Below are 21,692 nucleotides of genomic sequence, written 5' to 3'. Positions count from 1 at the left end.
ACAGTACTAGGGTATTTCATTCCCAACAGAAGGAAAGCTAGCAGATGAGGCTCACATGAACTACACCTAGACCCCAAGGAATGCAAGGCACACCGCTACTTCCCCATATACTGAAAGAAAAGCACCTATCCCTCCAGCTTCTACTCGTCTTATTCAGAGGGCAGAATGGCTCTCTCTCTGCAGGAGTTACTTGTTCTGTCCTGTCTGTCTGAACTGAAAATATCAAAGCTCCTAAGGGAAAGACTAGGGACAACATGGACAACAGGGAAGGTCCTGCTCAACTTACTTTTGCCTCTTGTTCATTGAAAGTGTTTGTGCTGAACATCTGTGCCACAGTCTCAAAGGCAGCTGTGAGGGGAAGCATGAACTGCTCATACTGATCCTCATCTTCCCCTGAAAGAAAAAGAGACATCAGGAGGAAATAAGACTGCACATCCCTGCACCCTGCAGTACTGCCTGTGCTACACATTCAGACATTGCTTGCTGATGGAGCTAGAGGCAGAGAGGCTACAGGTTTCTAGACAGGTCATCTATCATTGCCAATATCTAACTTAGAGAAAAGGCTTAGAACAAACTCTTCCACCTCAGGAAAACAACTGGAATATTATGAAGGAAAAAATTTAGCCCCAGCCTTGGTGGTGTGTACCTCTGGACTACCTGTACCTAGCAACATGGCATCAAAACCACTCCTGAGCTTCTTTCCCCTCCTTTTTCTTATCCCATTTGGCTTCTCCCATTCCAGCATCCTTTCCTGCAGGAGCTTACAGCTCCCCAAATAGCAAGACCTAGCCTACTACAGAGCCCAGCATCCAAACCACAGTGTCACTGTTTTGCTCTGGTTCTCAAGAAAAGCCCCGAGTACCTAAATCCACCATGAGAAGACGCCCAAGTGCAGTGTAGAACGTAGTCCGACATCGCATGTCAGTCAGGTTGGACTGATTGTTAATGCCCAGGAAGGAAAAGTGCTCACTCTGCAAAGGGAAGAGAAGAGATGGGTTAAAGGGGAACCACCACCTTGAACGGGCTCCTGTATCAGGGGCTGAGGATCCCTCACCCCCCTGTCTAATTCTCAGCCTGCGCAAGGATGAGCAGCAGCGAGCTGCACGATTATCTTGCTAACCGCTTCACATCTGCCAGTCATCTTGGAGAACAGGCCACCAGAGGGCAACAGGCACCGTGCCTGCACACCCTGAAGCAGTGTCCTATCTGCTGGCAAAGATACCAGAGCTATCATCTTTCATCCTGGAATTCCCCAGGACCAGATGAACAAGGAAGTCTTGCTTTGCCACCACAGCCCAGAAGCAATCTGCCCCCCTTACTCATGGGGACCCTTTAGGCATTAAGGTTGCTGAAAACCAGCCCTCTGCAGACAGATCCCCGGTTACTCTGCCCACATTCTCCACAGAAACAGCAGCCCAGACAAGGCAGCTTCTGGGCCAAACAGAGGATGTGGGACTGCTTGCAAAATATCCCCTAGCTCAAGGAATACAGTGCCTCCCTCGTTCAACCAGTCCATGCAAAACTTCTGGATGCGGTACTGGGAGTCCTATCACTCCCGCATCGGAGCATCAGATGACCACACGCTCCCAGAGGCAAGTCAGGAATCTGATACTTTGCTGGCTTCTAGTTGCTTGTTCTAACATTTTTTATTTCAAGTCAGCATCCCAGATCCGCACAGGGAGTACCATACTGGTAGCAACCAAGGAACAAGGCTGCTATCCTGACCACTGCAAGTGATGGCACTTCTTCCAAATCAGCACTTCCAGAATGAAAGCTGGCGCACTGAAATGCTGTTATATTTTGCATTAAATTGCACACGCAGCACTCACTGCTGTCTGCCTGCATGTGCAGCAGTTATCAGCTGTCTCCTACATTTCACTCTGGAGATGGCTGTCTTTCAGTGGAGAGTAAAGACACCCCCATATTAACCCTTTGGGTATGAAGGGTACCACATAATTACAGCCCCTCAAAATTGAAGGGCAGGCTTTGAACAAAGAGAGATTGAACACAGATCACATCTTCTAGAGGCTCATTGAATATGATGGAAGCATCTGGGAGACAGGTAAACTTCAAAAGTATGTCCAGGTGTTAAAATCAGGTGATTGTCTCAGATGCACAAAGGCAGATGGAGGAGTTTGCTGTGAGACAAGAAGCAGAAGGTGAAAGGACTTACCGTGTGATTGTTCAGCATGAACTGTACGGCGCTCAGTTTCACCAGCTTTCTAACACTACTGTATGTAAAGGGGGTGTTAAGGAAGCAGCAGAGTCAGCAGAAAACTTCTTGCCATGCTTGCAAAGCACTTTCCAGGGCAAAACTGGAAGAGGACTTACGTCTATGTTATTCAATATGTTCTAGCCTCTCTTCCACTTATTTTGAGAGCAACCAAGTTGCATAAGTCTCTACTGTAGAGACCTGCGGTGACCATTTTTATTTATTCTGTCAGGAAGGACAAGTAGAAGACCATTAAGACAGACTGTGATTGTAAACAAGTTAACTGTGGACAGTAAGCTACAAAGCAATTATGATCCAAAATAATACACCCCTCCCCTACAATATTATAGCCATCTACTGCAATTCAACAGCTAGATAAGATGTTGACCAAGCACTCGCACTCTGCTCTTCTCACTACCCAGAAGACGAAGTGGTTCAGGAATCTGTGACACGCAGAGTACTCCTGTTCCAGCTGAGCATCTGGGTCACTCTTCCCCCATCCTGAGGTTTAAGTGCCCTGTGCACCCAACAGCTCTTCTGAAAAGGATATCCAATGGAGAGATCATTGAGCAGCTGCAGTGTCTTGGAGGTGATAGGCTCACATCGACCCCAGTACTTCAAGTTGGTGATGCTAGGGAAGAGGATAACAAGGACAGATCAGAGGGGCTTGCTCGGCTTCCCCTTTGCTGTGCGGCGGATTCTTCCAGTTCAAAAGTCACCCAACATCATCAGCTCCACCCTCCACCGAAACCACAGACATCACAAGCCACAAAATATTGGTATAAAATTACTGTACTTACATTTGGTTGACTAGAAAATTATCCTTCAGATAATCTTCACTACTTGGGTCCCAAGCTACACTGGCCCATACCCAGGCCCTTGGAATTCTGTGGCACTCCAGGGCTGGTTTCTGCAGCAAGGGTAAGAGAATTCTGCGGCAGTGACTACATGCAGACGTATGCAATTCTGCACCTGCACCATCCACTGTCAGCTGCAGAATTCTAGTAGCCCTTGCTTCTTCCAGGAGAGCCATTTCACCCCTTGGGGATGATGCGCAGCCAGGGTGCGCGAGGGTAGGCAAGGCCCCATGCACATAAAGATGGGGGCAATGCTAAAGAAGTTGAGCGGGAGCTAGGGGCTGCACATCACCAGGCACACGGCACTGGGCGTCAGCATCGGAGCTACTGAATTGGTTCAAAATGCTAGCAGAGGCTGCGAAAGACATGACAAAAAGCCAGTCGACAGGTTCGGTCCAGAGGAGAGCTGCCAAGGAAAAGGCCGAATAGGGTGCTCACCAGAGTGGAAGAATTTTAAAAAAAAGGACTTGCGCTACTCTGGCACTGAACAGCACAATTTGCAAGGAAAACCTTTGAAGGAGCAGTCCCCTCCCCATAGAGCTTTCGTGGCTGGTGATTGCCAATAGTCAAGTGATAGGGCATGAGTGCTTGAGGCTGTCCTCTCTCTGACTTTGGTTTTACTAAGCAGGCACTGGAAAGAGAATCCATTATCCTGGTGTACAGCTTATTTTTGCGTCTCCACGGTGGATAATTCAATCCTGGATATTGTGTGTGACTTAAGCCCTGATAAAAGCCTGTAATTCGCGTGAGTAGCCAGATGTTACTAGTTTTAGACTGCACGACACTCCCTCATATTCCAGTTTTCCTGGTTATACCTTCAAATCAACCCTGGAATCTCTGATGCCTGCAAGCAGGAACACTTACATTTTTCCTATGAAGACACTCAGGACCATGGTCTCATCATTCAACCCCAGGACCTCTGAGAGACGGCGGTACAGCTGGAGGGAAAAAATAACACCAATTTAAAAGCTGTCAAGAAAATAAGTCATCACCAAAGACTATTTGTTTTTCACTTGTTCTCCCTTTGTGGCACACATGCCTGGGAGGGTGTATGCTCTGGGTTTTCCCAAATCAGTCAAACAACGTACAGAGATGCTTGTATCCAGACCAATACTTGCCCTAATGACTGCTAACTTTTCTATCGCTAGTCATAGCGGGTTCAGATACTGTACACAGAAGCCAAAGCACTTGCTTTTCCTAGGGAAAGGGCACATAACAACAGTGCTCCTCCACCTGCAGCTACATGCAGTATCTTAGTGAATTTGTCCGGAACTCCAAGCCTCTTGTCACACCACTGCTCCAAAGTCTCTGGGGTGGGGAAGGAAGGTCACAAGTTACTGGAAAGGATGAGAACCTAATTCTGGTGTAATGATATTCCCACTCTTTACATATTTTTTTAATTTAAAAAGAGATATTTTACATCTCTAAAGAGGCACCAAGACATTCAAAGTCCAGTACATCGACAATTGTCTTGTGATGAAAAGACTGGATATTTATCTTCACTTCAGAGCCAAGGAAGCAAGGCACAGCTGCTAAGCTCAGGCTTCTCATGGGTGTATGGAATGGTGTGACTTGCACACTTTCACAAGTATATAGGCTTAAGGGACTCATTTGAAGTCACAGCAGAAACCTGGCAGGTAACAAAGCTGAACCCAGGTCTCAAGTTCTAGGCTGTCATAGTCACTGGCTCATTCCTGACACATACAGAACGCGGTATTTCAGCCAACAGCTCGGGCTTTGTGATGTTAACACTGGACACGTATCTAGAAAACACAGTAGACAGGTCTCTTAAATATTTTCAGCTATAAAGAAGAGAAAACAAGTAAAGCCACTTGCTTTCATTTAAAAAGGGAAGCTATTACTGGACTATGTATCACCAAAGAGACATAGCCAAAGGGACTGATTACCTTGGAAGACTTCTGCACCTGATCTCCAATATAGATCTTCCGAAATTGCTCAAAGAAGCTCAGCATGGCAAGCTCCAGCTTCTCATTCCCAGCTTGCGCCAGACGAGAGTCCGTCAGGTTCATCAGCTGGAGCACTCTGGAGAGAGGTGGGAAAAACACACCTTGCTGATGGACACTGGGAGAAACGAGGGACTTCTGGCACATGGTGTTGTTTCCAGGCTGCGTGCACTGTATTTTTCACTTTCTGTGGGCATTGCCATTTTGGGTCAAGAACTGACAAAACTGATAACAAAACACTGACTAGGGCACATTCCTCTTCTGTGTACGGCCATTATAAGGCTTTTATATCCCTTCTAACAGGGATGCAAGGCCTTGGTCTTAATTTGCTGGAGAATTGAGTTTCGAGTCACTTACCCAGTGACTGATCCATCATGTTCTCAAACCCACCTGAGAAACCACTATCTGCTCCCCTCACAAGAGCCATACTAAACACCACTCCCACTTCAGTGTGGCTTTTGTTGTGAGCCCTGCAGAAACAATGCTGTGACCTGTGCACAGGCTCAATGAGTAGACCTTGCTGGCAAGGGAGGGATGAAGGGATTGTAGGGTAGTAACATGCATGCAGCAGAACGGGAGGGGCGAAAGCAACCTTTTTCACAAGTGCCACAAAACACAGAGTGGGGAAAAAAGATAAAATGTAAACAGACTTCTATGAAAAGGTATCATATACTTTGGCACTAAAGGTAACTGAAATACATACAAGGTCTCACTATTCCCCCTTCAGTAAGTAACTCATCAGCAACATGGGAAGCCACTGCTTGATGTTATCTATTGGCTCACCAACAGGCCAGCTTCCACTATAGATTACTTTATACATTCACAGTTTAACTCCTTTACTGCCCTAGCTTCCAAGCAGAGCAAGTAGGCTCTGGACCACAAAGCTTTCAGCGTGATTCAAGGTTGTTTCTGAGTTGTAAGCTACATGTTCTCACATCCATCAAATAAAGCTTGCACTGGAGAGGATTTACAATCCTGAAAATCCAGCGTGTGTCAGAAGACAGTATAAAGTTTTAACAGTTATAGAAGAACTGCAACATTCACAGTGTATTTATGGACAAAACCCACATTGGCTTCTTAACTAGGAAAAAGACTTTCCCCCTCCACCCCAGCAAAGAACTATCATGCATTTAATTCTACTCCAGTGCATGCATTTAAGCTTGGTATGAATTCCCCTCTTACATGCTCTTCCCCTCTCATTCTCTTTCTTACAACCCAAGATCTCCCAATTTAGCCAAGCCACAGCAGAAGTTTGCTGACTGACTCTAGCCAGTGCTGCCAATCTCATCTTTCAGGACAGCCAATTCCACACTGTTCAGTGAAGAGGGGAAGAACACGGTGGCAGCTTCGTGATAGCAATTCTGTTGTTGACTTCAATAGTGGTGCAGCTAGAAAACAGTCAGCATCCCTACCGACAAACCAACTCGCCATCCATCGCATCCTGCTCATCCGTGCTGGCGAACGAGACCCTACCACCAATCACTGCCCCGATAATATAGACGAGCCACGTCAGGCGCCCTGAAACCAACAGAGGACATCAGAACCAAGACGTCACACATTACACGGAGGAAGCTGAGGAGATTTGCATTTTATTTTGGCAAAGACAAGATTCACAATGAGTATCTCTGCTCTAGTCCCCATCTATACCAAAATTACTCAATTTTCCACTTGGTGGAGAACAGGCACAACTTTTCTAGTAAAGAAACAAGAATGCCAGGTCTGCCTGGAAGATTTTCATTATTTAAAGCTATTCCACTACAGAAAGCTACTTCCTTGTAAAACTGTATTCTATGTATTTAAATATGTGCAGATACCAGCAGGCAGCATTTATTCTTTCAAAATACATGTGGTTGGTGGAGAAGTCAACATCATATGGAGTTTTGCCCCCCCCCAAAAAACCCCATGTACTGCATTAGATCAGACAATACTGTTTCAGAAGGAAGAGGAACAGTTTCCATACTTGTGCTGATGTCCCCAAGTCCCCCACAAAAGGGGAAGCCAGCTACATTATTAGAAAGGGGGCATAACACAGCTATACCTGAACCTCCAAAGGAACTGTTTCTTTATGGCCAGTGTTAAGCAACTCCTAAACCAACCAGCTGTGCAAGTACAAAACCTCCACGCTGCACCCACCCAATGCTGTGGACAGACACCCTCCTTCAGACAGTGGCACTGGCTGAAAACCCCACTCCCAGTTACTCATTACCAACAAACCGCTGAGGTTTCTGCCACAGCCAGTGGGGAGGTTCAAATGAGCACTCCATATCCTGCCTCAGACAAAATAGGGATGGGGCAGGCAGTGCTGACCACCTGTGGATGGGGGAACATCCTTGGAACTTGTCTCTGAAAGACTGGGCAAGGAGATGCACTTCATTCCTGCCAAAAAGGAACGGAGTCAGTTGTAGGACAGCAATATGTTCAGCCAGCAATGCTGTGCGCATTGGGAGTGTCTGTCCACAGCCAAAAATATTCTACACCATACGGGCACCTCCCCAAGGTAATGTTTGTGAGATCTGCCTCCCCATTTACGGATTTCACCAGGAATGCAGGCTTCTGAAATGTACTTTTGAGAACAGGCAACCTACTGCAAGCTTACAGGCCGCAGTCCTCCAAACACGCTCACCTTCTTGTACAGCAACGTCCATAGGGCTAGCGGTAGCACTCTGCAGCAGCTCCTGGTAGGACTGGGCTGACTGGTCGAAGAGCTGCACAAGCAGAGCACAGGTCTTCTCATACTCGCACCGGCCAATGGTGGATAGCTGATCTAGCTGCTGTTGCACAAGGCCAGTATCATCCAGCGGATCCTCCAAACCATCCCTAAGCAGCAAGAAAGCACAACAGGAAAGGACTTAAAATGCAGAGATAGCTTAACCCATAACATAGGCTTATTTCAATCAGAAAGAGAATGCTTTCCCAGGCATACAGCAATTCCAATGACTGAAGTCTCTGCCTCTACTATTTGTCACTATGGAGAGCTACACAGACCGACATAACCATCTGATCATTAACTGCGGCCATAAATCAGACAAACAGTAGCGGTTCAGGTGGAAAGGCCATCAGGAACTGGGATGAGTAAGCTCTTCTTACGTCTTTAACATTTATCCAGGTCTTTGAACAGAATGTGCAGAGCCAAGAACAAGGTCTCTGTCTGGTTGTCTTTGTATAACAAAGTCTTCCATCTTTTTCAATGTTTTAGCTGCCTTTTCCTCTAAATACGCTAACCTCAACTATAAGTTTATTGCGAACTCCAGAACTAGCTAAACCTGCTGCTCCTCCCTTGCATTGCTAGATAGCTAAAAAGGTATAAGCCGATCAGTCTTCCTTAAGGGAGGCATTATTTTTCTATACTTGACCATCTGTTTTCATCAAACACACACACACAAGGTAGAATTCATCCCACACAAATTCAGGCACTGCAACAAAGTCCTGAAGGCTGCCCCGACACTCAAAGCAAGAAAAAAAACCAACCCAAAACCCAAAACAAACCCCCCAACTTTCAGGTATAAATTTGCGCCATCCTACAGCAGAGATCCAAAAATTAAGCAAATCACACTTTGCATACTTATTCCTCTCTGCTACAAAGGCAATTCAGAGTGTAAACGGTATGCTGTGGAGGTATGATGCTAGATAAGATGAATTTTACCCACAACATGTGGAAGATTGCTCAGATCAATCTCAGCCATTTGAGATTGAGCAAGGTCTGAAAAAAAACAGCTTAAAAAACTTTAAAAAATCTCTTTTTTATAAGCAACAGAATATGCGATTTAGGTAAGCCTCCCTTAGAAATCTTTTGGTGAGTCACAAAACTTCCTGCAGTCATGCCCATTTTTAAAACAAAACTCAGAAAAGAAACACATTAGAGCCTTCTGCGTTAGACCCTGGTGCCGACAAGCAGCAGTGCTGCCACCTCTCTGCTTTTCTTACCTCAATATGATGTGCACAGATTCCAGTCTGGATGTGATGTAAGCTTTTGTGACTTCTGGTGTGTATGTTTCAAGCATGTGAGGCTCTGTGGCTTTAACATAGGGCACTGATGCAGCCAGCCGCTGCCACAAGCTTAGGAGATAGTGAACGCTGTTTGGCGCAAACTCCCAGTGCTACCAGGAGCCAAGAGAGAAAAAAGGAAAGGAAACTAGTGAGTTATGGCCTTGATTGTTTTACCCATACTATTTTGACTCATGAAGCACTAGATATAGCAATATTTAAAAGCTTTAATGATCTGGTTGCCAATTTTAACAATGAAATTCAGTTCACACCTGGATTCAGTGGGTATTATCAGCATTCAGTAAAGACTGAAAGATAAACCCGAGTTCCTAGGCTGTGTAACTGAGCCAAAGCCTTTGGTCCCAAACTACTACTGAGCTCATACTGTAGCACTCTGCAGACAGCTCCCCAAACAGTATGTACAGTTTAAAGCTGTTTTCCAGATAAATATTAAAATTTAACAAACAAAGGTATTATGTAAGCTATACAATTTTTTTAAAACCATATTCTGTGCAGGGGTATAATTACAAGCTGTATACCAGTGGAAAACTCAGTGGGAATATGGCATGATATTCATATTACTAGCAATCCCTGCAACTGCATTTTAATAGTGAAGTGATACATAATTCTAAAAATAAGCCTTATTTAACAGGGTTTGGGTTTTTTTTTTTTTTTTTTTTTTTTTTTCCCCCCCTCTGCTAGGACATGGAAAGACTCTGGAGGCATAGCAACCCTGCCTTCCCGCACATACTGCTCCTGTTCCATTCAGCAGGAATTCACAGAATAATCAATGCTACACCACAGGATTCTGTCACAGAGTCTGCAGGGTTTTTTGGTAAAAATAACATACAGTGAATTAAGGGGCAAAGAACAGACAAGAGGGTTATAATTTTGTTTCAGAAGACAAGGGGCATAAAGACCCATTGAGGGTAAGTAAAACCACTTTGTACCTGCAGGCTGGTCACGGTGAAGTTGGCAATGAGTCGGATGACCTCGGGGTAGTTCTCCACCTTCACCAGCTCTCCCAACTGGTAATTGCTTTTCAATCGGGCCAGCAATCGGCAGAACTCATGGTAGTTATTTGGGTCTGACAAACTCTGAGAGGAGAAAAAGAGAAGAACTGAGAAACAGCACTACTTCGCAACATATGGCAGTCAGCTACAAGAGGCGCAGATTTATGGTGAAACAGCAGGAAAAGGCAAAGAGCAGCAAGGTGTTACTCCCTTCTCCCCAGTGCCACAAGTAGGACATGTACATTAGAAAGTATTTTTGGTGAAGAAACTCAATGCAGAGGAAACAGAGACACAATTCCACTGACTGCATCTGAAATACTCACCTGGGGGTTTTCCAGTATTCGTTTAACTCCATCAACTAGATGAGATAAAAACTTTGCTCTTTCCGCATTGTTGAAGAGGGATCTGCGTACAGAGGCTATCTGCACTAGGCAGGATAAAACCTAAAAGATGCAAAGAGAATAAAATAGAAAGGGAGGGATTAGAACAGTAAAATGAACAGCACGTTTCCTCTTCATGACACAACAAATCATTTAAGTCTGATGCTCTTTTGCATGCTACATGACAGCTCCTTCATCTTTGCAATCCTGTGTAGTCTATGTAAGAGTGTAGAAACAAATTACAGCAGAGAGAAAAAACCACATCACCCAAAGGAACATCTCTATCCTGACAGTCAAAGGTGTGTCCAAACTCTGGTCCCAAAAATGCTGGGATTTCTTCAGATGAAGAACACAGATCGCATAAGACTGAAAACAGACTAGGATTGGCCGGGAAAGCTGGGAAACTTAACACAGACTTGGAAAAGTATCGCAGAAGATAGAAGACTGGCAAGAAAAAAATATTAAATTGTTCTCAACCCAAACCTCTGAAATTTAAATCAAGAGCAAATTCCCAGGGTGCAGCTGCAGTAGTGAGTAACAGGCTGGTGAGCAGGATTTTGAAGAGCAGCGGCAGTCAGTTATGACTAGCACCCTGCAATCCTTATCCAGAGGCAAAGCCGGTCGGTGTAAGGACTACCTGCTCAACTGCTAAGCCTCTCATTCTTGCTGGTTCTTACATTTCCTGATCAAAGAGACAGGACAATTAGAGGCATAATTGCTTCAGATTTCTATTCAGTAACAAAAAAAAAAAAAAACCCAACAAAAAAAAAAAGAGTCTCACACTGTTAAAATCTCTTATGAATATTTGAGGCTTTAAATTCAGAATTAGCGAGTAACCCTTCAACATAATGAACAGTACTGAGAGTCTCAGCGGAAAAAATACTTCTGAAGGACCCTTCTCTCCCTAGCCAAAGGGCATGTTTTCATTGTAGCATTAATTATGAAAAATATTTATCCGATAGATAAATGCCTGGCAGGCAATTTTTTCAAGAGGAAATAATCCAACTTTTAGTTCAGTTGTGCTATTGGCCATTTCATCCAACTGGGACACGGCCTAGTTTTAAAGTGTGGAAGGAGAAACTACATTTTTAAGTTGTGCTCCCAGACTTGCTACCTACTCACAGAATGGTTTTAGGATCAACTTAGCAGCACAGTGGAAAGAACATAAGCTACATCCCTCGAAAAGGGCTTACTGGCAGAGTGAGCAGGCAGACTCTAGGCTACACAAGGACAAAGAAGTAGGTTGGACTTCCAGCAAAACAAGCTGCTCTTAGGTCAAATCCAAAGCCTGCAGATGCATCAAAACTATTAGCAGCAGCAGCACCAGACCAGCCTCCCTGTTGTCGCTGTAGCACAAGGCAGTGCCTTCAAAGTAAAGGTCTGAAGTCAGCCTATGGCATTTTAACCAACAGCAAGTCTCCCAGATGAGTCCTACAAACATTTTCTGGTAGTGAAGTCTGTAAGGAAAATAAACACTTAACTTACCAGGGGAGAAAACGAAGGAGGGATGGAATGATAAAGATCAAAAAACAACTGAAGGGTCGAAGAATCCAAGAATGCTGAAACAGAACGGAGCATTTTACTGAGAACACCTCTATTTACTGCTTTCCATAGGTCTAATGCTTATCTTGGCAACTATGGCATGCGTACCTGTCACATGATGTACCATGCTTTAAGAAAATTTCCAAAGGATTTTACATTTTTACACAATTGCCCTTCCTAGAAATAAAGTAAACCCACTGGTACTTGGTACTAAGACAAAATTACAGGAAAATATTTTAAAAACACAATCTGTGAAACTGCAAAATGACTGGTGAGAACAGCAAGGATATTAAGAACAGGTACCGACTTATTTGTTATTTACATTTTAAAAAAAAGCTTACTGTTTCTTGAATTGGCAGGTGTAAGACTGGAAGGGTAGAGCAGTGTTTTTATAGCTCAAGATGGCCAACCCAAACTGAACTGCATTTGTAATCACACTAAGAAAAGGCTGGATTATACATCTGGCATCGTATGCAAAAGTTTAGTTGTTAAGTATAGAGAGGGCTTTAGCAAGACACCCATGCTTTCAGCTGGTATGCTGTAGATTAGCCCTCTTCCTCCAGCAAGATTACCTGATCTCCAACTGGTTGGGATCTGCACAGTGCAAAGATCATCTGAGGACTCGTCTGTTGATGTGCCAATGAAATCAAAGTTCAGGCAATTATGTGTGAGCTTAAGCAGCTGCATGAGCAGACCATGCTGGCTTTCATCATTTAGATTCAGGTTCTTCCCAGAAGCCTATAAAATACATCAGATTAAAAAAAGTAAAAAGAAAAAAAAAAAAAAATCAAGGTGACTGCTGAGTTTGAGGCAGGTATTCAACTTTAAACAGGATGTGGCAATCATAAGGATCATATGCCACAAGCACCAACCCCAGCTATCGCATACTTTTACAGACAGCATGTGTATTTACATGCTTAGTCTTTACACAAGATGGATAAACAGACAGTGCTTTCTTTTTCATTCGGCTTGTACTGCACAGGAGAAAAGCAGCCAGGCTTGCCAGCCTGCAATTAAACTGTGAGATTTAGGAGATAAGGAAGTTCTTATTAAGGTTAAACACAAGAACACATTTTCTGCCTGACAAGCACCTAGCAGCAGGGAATCCTGTTGCTCCACCTAATCCTCATATGGAAATGAGTGCATTCACTTTTGTTGCACAGATGATCTGTATAAGCTCTGCTCCGGTTACAACACTCTGCTATGGGCAGGGAAAACATGGACACTCAAGTAACACAAAGAACTCAATGGACACGAAATGCTAGGTCATTTCACTGCAGTTTAAATATAGCACTTAGGTCTGTACTCCAGGGACAGGCCAGCCCCTCTATCCTTTGTATTATCACTCCGTACTTTAACCAAAACTAACTTTTTCCAGCTTAAGTCTATTGCAAATAACACACTGCACTGTGCCAACACTGCCAGTGGTCGCTGGAATGTCTTCCTCACTCTCTCCACTGTATCACAAAGACTTACTCTTCTAGGGCTGCCTAAATGCACCCTGTTTTACAGAGATAGATACAGACATGATCCTTGGTTTCTTGCAGCCCAATCCTCCCCAATAGAAAGGATCACCTTAGAAACTTCTGCTTTATATACAGAAGCTTGAGACAGCTACTATTAGACAAAGCCCCCCCCCCCCCCCCCCCCCAAACTGTGTAGCAGGTGTTTAATCACAGGAAAACAAGGATGTTGCATGAGACAACAAAGAACATTCCAACTTGTCTTAAACCATAGCATCGCAAGAAACAAAAGCAAGATGATTAAGAGTTAAGGTGGAAAACTAAGGGGCTTCCTCCTGAGACAAGTCCCCATGGTCATGCAGCAACAGTCGTGTGGGCAATAGCTCAGCCAGAGCTACACGTACAGGACAACAGTGCAGTTCAGGGGACACCAGGTTAACAAGGTCTGGTTTATGCCTCATGGCTGAGTACCAGCACTTGCTGAATTTTCTCCAAGTCTGGGCAGTTATAAGGACCCTGTCCTGCCTGTACCTCCCCAGGTGGTGCTTTTCACAGAACTAGAGGAATCCTTTTATTTCCAAGACCTCTAATTGACCATCAAATGTACCTGAAATAAGCCAATGAATTCAAAAGTTACCAGAGCTGTTATGGTTCAGGAGGATGGGTGCATGGGAAAGGATCACTAGCATAATTGTACAAGCCTTGCTTCCTTTAGAAACCAGAAGGAGAAAAAAGATCAAATTACACCCACGTACCCACCTTTATTAGTGACAGAACCAGAGCTGCTCATTTTGAAATATCTTTAAAATAGAATTTCCTTTTCACTCTTTGTGCTATTTGTCAACTTTGACACTTCACTCAGCTAGAAGGATAAAAGTTAAACTAATCAAATCTGTGCTACTGCCACTCAGTTTATTGGGACAGACTCTCATACGGGGCTATTTTTGAAGGCACCATTAGAACTCCAGATTAGCTTTTTAGAAAAGAAACACAAAGCAGAATCAAGAATTTTCTTCAGATAATCTACCTGCTTACAAAAAATACACGCGTGCTACTTCAGCTGAAAGAAAAACTGCTTTTTGCAGGGTAAAACCCAACCCTACTAGCAGAGCATTGCTACCTTGTCCCAAGGTTAAGTATTTTTAAGCAAGTTAACTCACGTGTGATAATTAGCACAAAATAAAAACCTGTGGAACATAAGACAGTCTAGTATTCATCATGAGTTAAAACATCAGGGACAATCTTTAGTCTCAATCTACTAAATCTATCTTCGCTAGCATTTTTTCTCTCACCATGTGGGTTTTAAATTGAGGGTAAAAAAAAGAAAGCGAGACAAAGACTTATTTTACAGGAAACCTCTCTGCCAGTACTGTAAATCAAAGATATTTAAAATGTAAAACAAACATATCATCTCTTTCCTGATGCTTTAAGACAGGAAAGTTTAACCCAAGCCAGGCATGTATGTTCAATCAAAATTGCTGAAAAGAGTTTTATTTCTGTATTTGTGTTGTGTTCATTTTTTGTTTTGTTAATACAAACCTAAGTCAAAGCTTTGCTGAAAAACAAGTCCAGAACATAGCTTTTAGAACAAGAGTGCTCATTCCCGGAGAGTTACATCAGATGGAACTTCAGCCCAAAGTCTGTTGCCTCAACATACAGCACCCAAGAGAGATGACAAATGACTGTCTCCTTACCTGTTTCAGTAAATTGCATGACAGTGTGAAAATATCAAATAAGGATGAATCTCGGAAGGAAGAGGCTATTTTCCTGTGCTTGGTCAGTGGATGAGTAGTATCCGCCTGAGCAGAGAGAAAACCAGTGCTTAGAACAGAATAGGCAGAGGTGGAACAAGACCAGCAGAACCCATAGGAATCCTGTTAAGCACTAGGACATCAAGGTTTCCCTCCCCAGAGCGATGTCACACCAGCTGGCTAAACCAGGGGGATGCACTGCCACTGTGTATGTGCTGCTACTGCAGAACAGTGGTTCTTCCACGGATAAAATAGTATTGCTGGCTGATGGATGACAGGACTTTACACCTACAATACTTACAACGCAGTTTCACTGTACCCCTGCCAGAAAGGAGGGTTGGGTTTACTCTCAAGTTAATTTAAATCTCTTCCAAAGCAGAATCAACAGCAGTATTTTCAACAGCAGTTAAGTCATTTTAGAAACTTGAACACCGCTTTCTTAAGAGCTCCAAACTCCTAAGAGTTAAATCCTACCTGAAGCCGCTGGGCAGACACATGGTCAACTACTAGCAATTATAATTCCCCTCCTGAACCTGCACAGATGAGAAGAAAACTAGAAGGACAGTTAACCAGTGACAGCCAGTTTGGACTTTGCTGTACCTACTATAAACTCCAGTTCTGGACCTCTCATCGTATCAGAATAAAAAGCTGACGTGATCTAAGAGGCAAATACACACATATTGCTTTATACTGGATAACAAAGTCTCCAACTGATTCAACCAATGCATTCCAGCATGGGCCAGCACAGGCTAACAGCAGCTCAACTCATGTCACTTCATAGACTATTTTCTAGGAAGAGGAGAAAAGTGAAGTGATACTTGACATCTTTGCCATTTATTTGAACACAGGCTGGCAAAACTCCACTTGCCCAGGATGAGTTATCTGATGGGCAGTCAGTTACCGTCGTGCATCTGGGATGGAGCCTTCTCGCAGCCCAGTGCAGATGCACGTAACATGAATCTCTGTTTTCTTTATGCTTTTGTTACTACACCTCTGTTAACTTAAATAGGCACACATCTCATCCAGTATTGCAGGAACCAGTACAGCTCTAACCACTGCAGACCTCACTTTAACGTACTAACCTTCACAACAACCCCATGGAGGATGCAAATGCTCTTGTCTCTTGTATTATAGGTGAGAAAGAGAAGCCCTCCATCACCCAGTAGCTGGTGGCAGATCAGAACTGGACCTAAATTTGTCAGGTGCTCTAATGACTGAATTATCATTCCTCAGCTCGTGCTATTAGATTTCAGGGTCTTTAAGAAAATAAGCATTATTTACTTTCTCCATTACAAATCTCATGTATTTCTGGTCTTGTGGCAAATGAGTATTTCCTTTTTCTTTACCACAAGATCATGAGGCTTAAATCAGTGAACTTCTACAATAGAGTGGACACACAGTACCTCTGGGCAAGTCTGTGCAGTACTTACAGGATGAAAACTGATACTTCAAAACAGTTACTAGCACTCTATTTTATTTGTACTGTGAGCTTTTGGAACAGAAGTTTTAGTAAACAGAGCTCTAGAAAATGTGGCTCTCATGCAATGTAGTTCGAAGTTTAAATAGCTATCAAAAAAAGCCTGAAGAGAAGCCCCAGAAGGGGTTTTTGGGTGTTTTTTTGCTATGTATGCATACATGACCCCACTCTGATGAGTGGGCATGTTGGCAGATTTATTATTTTGCAAGTAATGGCAGTTTTAGACTTTCCAAGATGAGTCACTGAATCCAGCCCTGTGCAATTGCTGGCACAAAGCACATTTAGGAATGAGTAGTAAACTGTGGCAGATTTAATATCCAAGGTACTAGGAAGAGATTTTTGATCAGTCCTTAACTTCATTGCTTATTTTCGTATCAACCTGTAGAGATTCTGGAACTGGGATAGGTGACAGTTTCTGTGCAGACCATTCTCCTGCAAGCAGAAGCTGTAGCCCTGTACAAAGATGCTGAGGTACTAATTTATAGAGTTAAACAGACTTGCTTTCACCCTTGATGTGAAGAAGTGAAGGATCAGACCTCTGCGGAGATGGAGCAAGGATTGTACAAAAGCGTGGGCAAGGAAATCGTAATGGTAACAAGACATGGCTTAAGAGTTCGGAGGAGATCTATGGGTTAGGATTTACTGATCAGGCCAGGCTTGAGGAATGAAAGTGAATTTGGGGTCTGAAATGGATGCAGAAGCCATTCAGATTACAGCACAGGGCTCAGAAAGGTCAGAGGTGCTGAACTTCATTAAGTCCAGCAGAAGAAACTGGTGCTTTGCCCTGGCCAGGACAAAATCTTCTCCTCCATTTCCACTTCTGAAAACAATTTGTAATCATCCTTCAAATCCCACTCAAGGACCTATCCGTTCCAATGCCTGGATTACTCAATAACCAGCAAAATGAAAGGTTAGTTTCCTTAGTAAGATATTAAAAATCAAATACTTAGTTACTGGTACTCTCTGCAAAATTAGAGACATTTATACACATGGCAACCCTCACGCCGTCTTAGGACTGTGGTAGCCATCAATGGTGCTACAGCAAAGTCTACCTGACTGATTAGGAAAACGATGTCAGCTTTGATAGCACCATGTAAAGCCACTTGTTCCAGCTTTCAACATAAATACTGAGATGTGGCATAACATTAGAGGGCTCTACAAACCACTGAACTAACTAACCTGGAAAGACTTGCTGCAGCTGGCATAACTGGGTGCCATGCCAGAGCACCACAGACTTGGCGTGCCCAGTCATTCTTCAGCCAGTCACCCAGGGCCAGAGCTGTGCAAGGGACTCAGCACTCAGCCCCAATAAACCAGCAGAATTTGACAACTACCTGCTGAGAACGCTATGACATTTAATAGTGAATGAAAAGGACACCTTAAAAGTCTGCACAATTTGACAAATCCTCTTTGTTTCATCTCCCTGGTCAATACGGAGGAGGGCATGCTCCAGTCGCTCCTTGGCACAAGAATGCTGTAAGCTGAAACAATGCACAGGGACCAACAACAGAAGGTTCTAGGGATGTCCTCATGCTCGGGGCTTTGTCCTCACTAGGTAGGCTTGGCTAGTTGCTTAGCACTGTATTTTCCTTTTTCATCTCAAAAGATTACATCCAAATATGAGAGAAGATGAAAGATGCCAGTGAAACAAAACAATTCCTCAGGACAGGAGGTTTCAGCATCTTACCACAACAGTAAGTGACTGCGTAAAAATAATAATAGAAAAACCCAAACCAAAACCAAACAAAAAACCAAAACACCAACCACACAACATCCCTTCCCCACCAAAAAAAAAACCCCAAACAAAAACCCCCAAAAAATGCACAGACACACAGCAGGACACAACAATATGAATGAGAAAATTGGACACTTACTTCACTGAGGAAGGCTGTAGCACTTACTTGATTAATTTCATTAGTTAGTTGGGACAGGATTGTCACTCCTATGATGCAGTGCTCTACACTATCCTGAGGAAGGAAAGCGGGACAAGGAACACAGTTAGCAGTGCCAGGATGCTTTCAGTAAGCTTCACCATCATCCAAAGACCTTTCTGCTTGAAGACTTCTGACATGTTTGCCTAGAAATGCATTATCTTTGTAGTATTGTGATTGGCAAAAAAGCCCATGAGCAATACCAAGCAGAGAAATTAAAACGTGTTTTTAAAGTACTTGTTGTTAGCAATGCAAAGGGTTCTAAAGAGTTCAGTAACATGAGCTGATAAAAGTAGGCACCTTTTATTTAATAGTTTAATCAACATCTTTGTGTTATGCCCTAACTCTGAAAAGATTTATTTAGAATTAATTTTTTTTAATCAGTTTGTTTAATTCTAACAGAGGCTGTGGTAAAATGTGCAGAAATTTCTGCAATACTAGGATGAGTATTAAAGTTGCCGGATGAAAACTCTGGGAAATAAACATTCCCCCCCTCCCCTTTTTAAACTACAGACCTTGAACAACATGAGTAGCAGCTGACCAAGTTTCTCCACACACCCGCCCCACAACCGTCCTGCCAAGAAGGACGGCCTATCTCCCAATGAAGGGAGTCCATTCTTCACAGCCTGTTCAGCCTCTGGCTGCACTTGAGACTGCCAACAAGGGGCCAATTGTGAACTAAGTCTGTTACAGATACCTCTTCACTAGAAATGGTAATCCATTTATCAAATACTTTAAGAGAAATAACCTGTATTGTTCCTTTGCCCCAGTTTCTGTTCCGTAACTTCCCTTTCCTAGCTCCACCTTGCTTTGCACCTTCTGCACAGATTGCCCTGATCTCCAGCTTCAAAGAATGAACTCATCTGCAATAGAGGAATTCAAGCATATACAGGCTTGGGACCTTGGCCACTTCTTTACTGGAGCCATCTCTTGATGACAGTCTCAATATTTACATGATAATCTCTAGACAGAAGCCACTGGAAAACCTTGCTGAACCATGTCTTTAAAAAAGCGCAGCCTCCTGTACACTTTAACAGCCAGAACAGGTAACTTGAGCAAATGGGAACAGACCGTCTCAAACTGAACACAGCAAGTAGATATTCACACCATTTAATTAGGTTCCTGATTAAAAAGCACACATTCCCTATGTCACAAGCCAGGAGAGTAAGGACTCTAGCTCCGATAATTTCAGCTAGGAGCACCTGCAAACTATTTGGGACATAGTTACCAGCCCAGAAAGGAACATAATCTTTAAATTACTTAACACCTTCTAGACCTTACTTCACTGCAGATACCAGTAAATGCCTAAAATAATAGTAGTTAGCCTGTTTTCTGAATGCCCACACTCTACCACTCCAGCATTAAAAGCCCTGTACACATTACATCTCCTCTTCCACACTGGGAAGAGCTTCTGGTCATTTTGATTTCTTCTACTGTCTTCCTCCAACTCTTGATTTTGTGACAAATTTCAGAGCAAATAAATCAGTATTCATAGTGTTACAGGATTTACTGATCTCTCTGGGAGGAAGTTTCAGTTTGGTAACAGCTGTTGATAATAATGCAACCTTTCTACTAAACAGTCTTTTGGGTTGGAAATGAAACCTGTACTGTGGTGACAGCATGTACATTTATGAAACAACAGTCAGGACTTCTAAAGAAAATGGTTAACAATAACGTTTGTGTAACACACTAGTTTTAAGGTACATTTTGCTATGATAACTTCACAAAATATCAAACCTGACTTCCATGGATATATCACCCTTGCAGTGAATGAAAGCAAGTCAAGCATGGCACATATTTCCCTCATAGACAATAAGCCCATGTTTACCATTTTGCACTAATTGGCATGGTGTATTTAAGCTTCAGAGCTTGAAAGAAGAATTGTGCAACTGGAATGCTAAAGATGTGTCTCACCACTGAATACAAATGGTGGCAGTTTCCAGAGGTAAATCCCTGCACCACCAAACTTTTAATTATAAAAACTGACCTGTCCTACCAGTTGGCAGCTGCTTAGCCTTGGCAGTCACTATTCACAGGTGAAAGACTGGATAGAGGATACCAAGGTGCAAAACAATAACTGAAAATGCATGGACTTTCAAATCCCACAAGGTGTGTATTCATCTTACAAAAAATCTGACCTGTAAAAACCTTGTGACATCTGTGATCACGTTCCTGAAGACATATTCATCCTTCTGACAGTCAAACCAGCCCAACTTTGTGATCCTGGCATATAACTGGATTAGTGCTTGTGTGACAAACGTTGCCAACTTTGGCCTAGTGGCAAGGTAGTTGAGCACATAGTTCCCTGAAACACACAGAAGAGGGGTATCTGTAGACAAAAACTTGGCAGATGGAACTGAGATGGAAACACTGATAGGAAAAAAGCATCTTTCCAAAAGCTGTTAAAAAAAAAAAAAGCAGCACAGTAGTGGTTTAGATACAAATGTTGACCTTTTACTTGTGCCTTTAACGTACTAAAGCTGTGGAACAGATCTAGGAAGAGGTTAGAGACAGGTGAGAGTTCCTCCCCACAAGCCTAACTTTTTTTGTATTATCAGATTTAAGTCCAATCCTCTGTAAGCACATGTAAATAGCCAGAAAAGCTGAAAATATTTCAAGACCTTTCCTCGGGGATGATCATCTACCACATCACTTGTAGAAAAGAAAGCAATCTTAATGGCATTCAGACTCCTTCCTCGAAGGAAAGGAAGTATCAGCCATTCTCCAGGAAAAAGCACTGTGACAGACTGATTGTTCCCTTAAGAAATACTCTAAACACTATTTCAGAGACCCATAAAGGATTTTCAGTTTTGAAACCACATCCTCAGAAGAGGCAAGCACCATGTGTATTTTATACTCCAAAAGAAATTTATAAAATGCAACTGGTTTATTCAGAAGCCCACCGAGTTGTCATTCCCTTCCATCTGGAAAAATTCTGTACATTTAGCCTTGAACTCTGTTAGCTAATGATATAGGTGAAAATGCCAGCTAAGAGAAACATTTCTTTGCCTTTTGGGCATCCTATACCTTAGGATGCCCAAACTGTAAAGCACAGTAGCTTGCAGAAAACCTCCCACCTGTGGATGAAAGTCCATACAACAAGCATTCACGTTAGTTT

The 21,692-nt window shown here is 43.1% G+C and overlaps 1 protein-coding gene across 3 annotated transcripts in view; it reads right to left on the bottom strand.

Annotated features, from left to right (window-relative positions):
- XPO7 (exportin 7) overlaps nucleotides 1-21,692 on the bottom strand; it is a 49,886-nt gene that overhangs the window by 8,820 nt on the left and 19,374 nt on the right. The window contains exons 4-19 of one of the 3 annotated variants that reach the window (XM_049830610.1): nucleotides 20,713-20,879; nucleotides 18,518-18,610; nucleotides 15,110-15,214; nucleotides 12,525-12,690; nucleotides 11,896-11,969; nucleotides 10,354-10,473; nucleotides 9,968-10,114; nucleotides 8,958-9,130; nucleotides 7,657-7,850; nucleotides 6,446-6,551; nucleotides 4,977-5,112; nucleotides 3,934-4,007; nucleotides 2,763-2,843; nucleotides 2,174-2,237; nucleotides 863-971; nucleotides 287-393 (exon numbers count right to left, since the gene is read on the bottom strand). In XM_049830610.1, coding sequence (XP_049686567.1) covers nucleotides 287-393; nucleotides 863-971; nucleotides 2,174-2,237; nucleotides 2,763-2,843; nucleotides 3,934-4,007; nucleotides 4,977-5,112; nucleotides 6,446-6,551; nucleotides 7,657-7,850; nucleotides 8,958-9,130; nucleotides 9,968-10,114; nucleotides 10,354-10,473; nucleotides 11,896-11,969; nucleotides 12,525-12,690; nucleotides 15,110-15,214; nucleotides 18,518-18,610; nucleotides 20,713-20,879 — 1,916 coding nt within the window. The other 2 variants (XM_049830611.1, XM_049830612.1) reach the window with 2 other exon arrangements.

Source organism: Accipiter gentilis, chromosome 28 (genome assembly GCF_929443795.1).
Source record: "Accipiter gentilis chromosome 28, bAccGen1.1, whole genome shotgun sequence".
NCBI classification, from domain to species: Eukaryota; Metazoa; Chordata; class Aves; order Accipitriformes; family Accipitridae; genus Astur; species Astur gentilis.
Note: the sequence above shows the minus strand (reverse complement) of the source record. Positions and strands in the feature narration are given on the sequence as shown.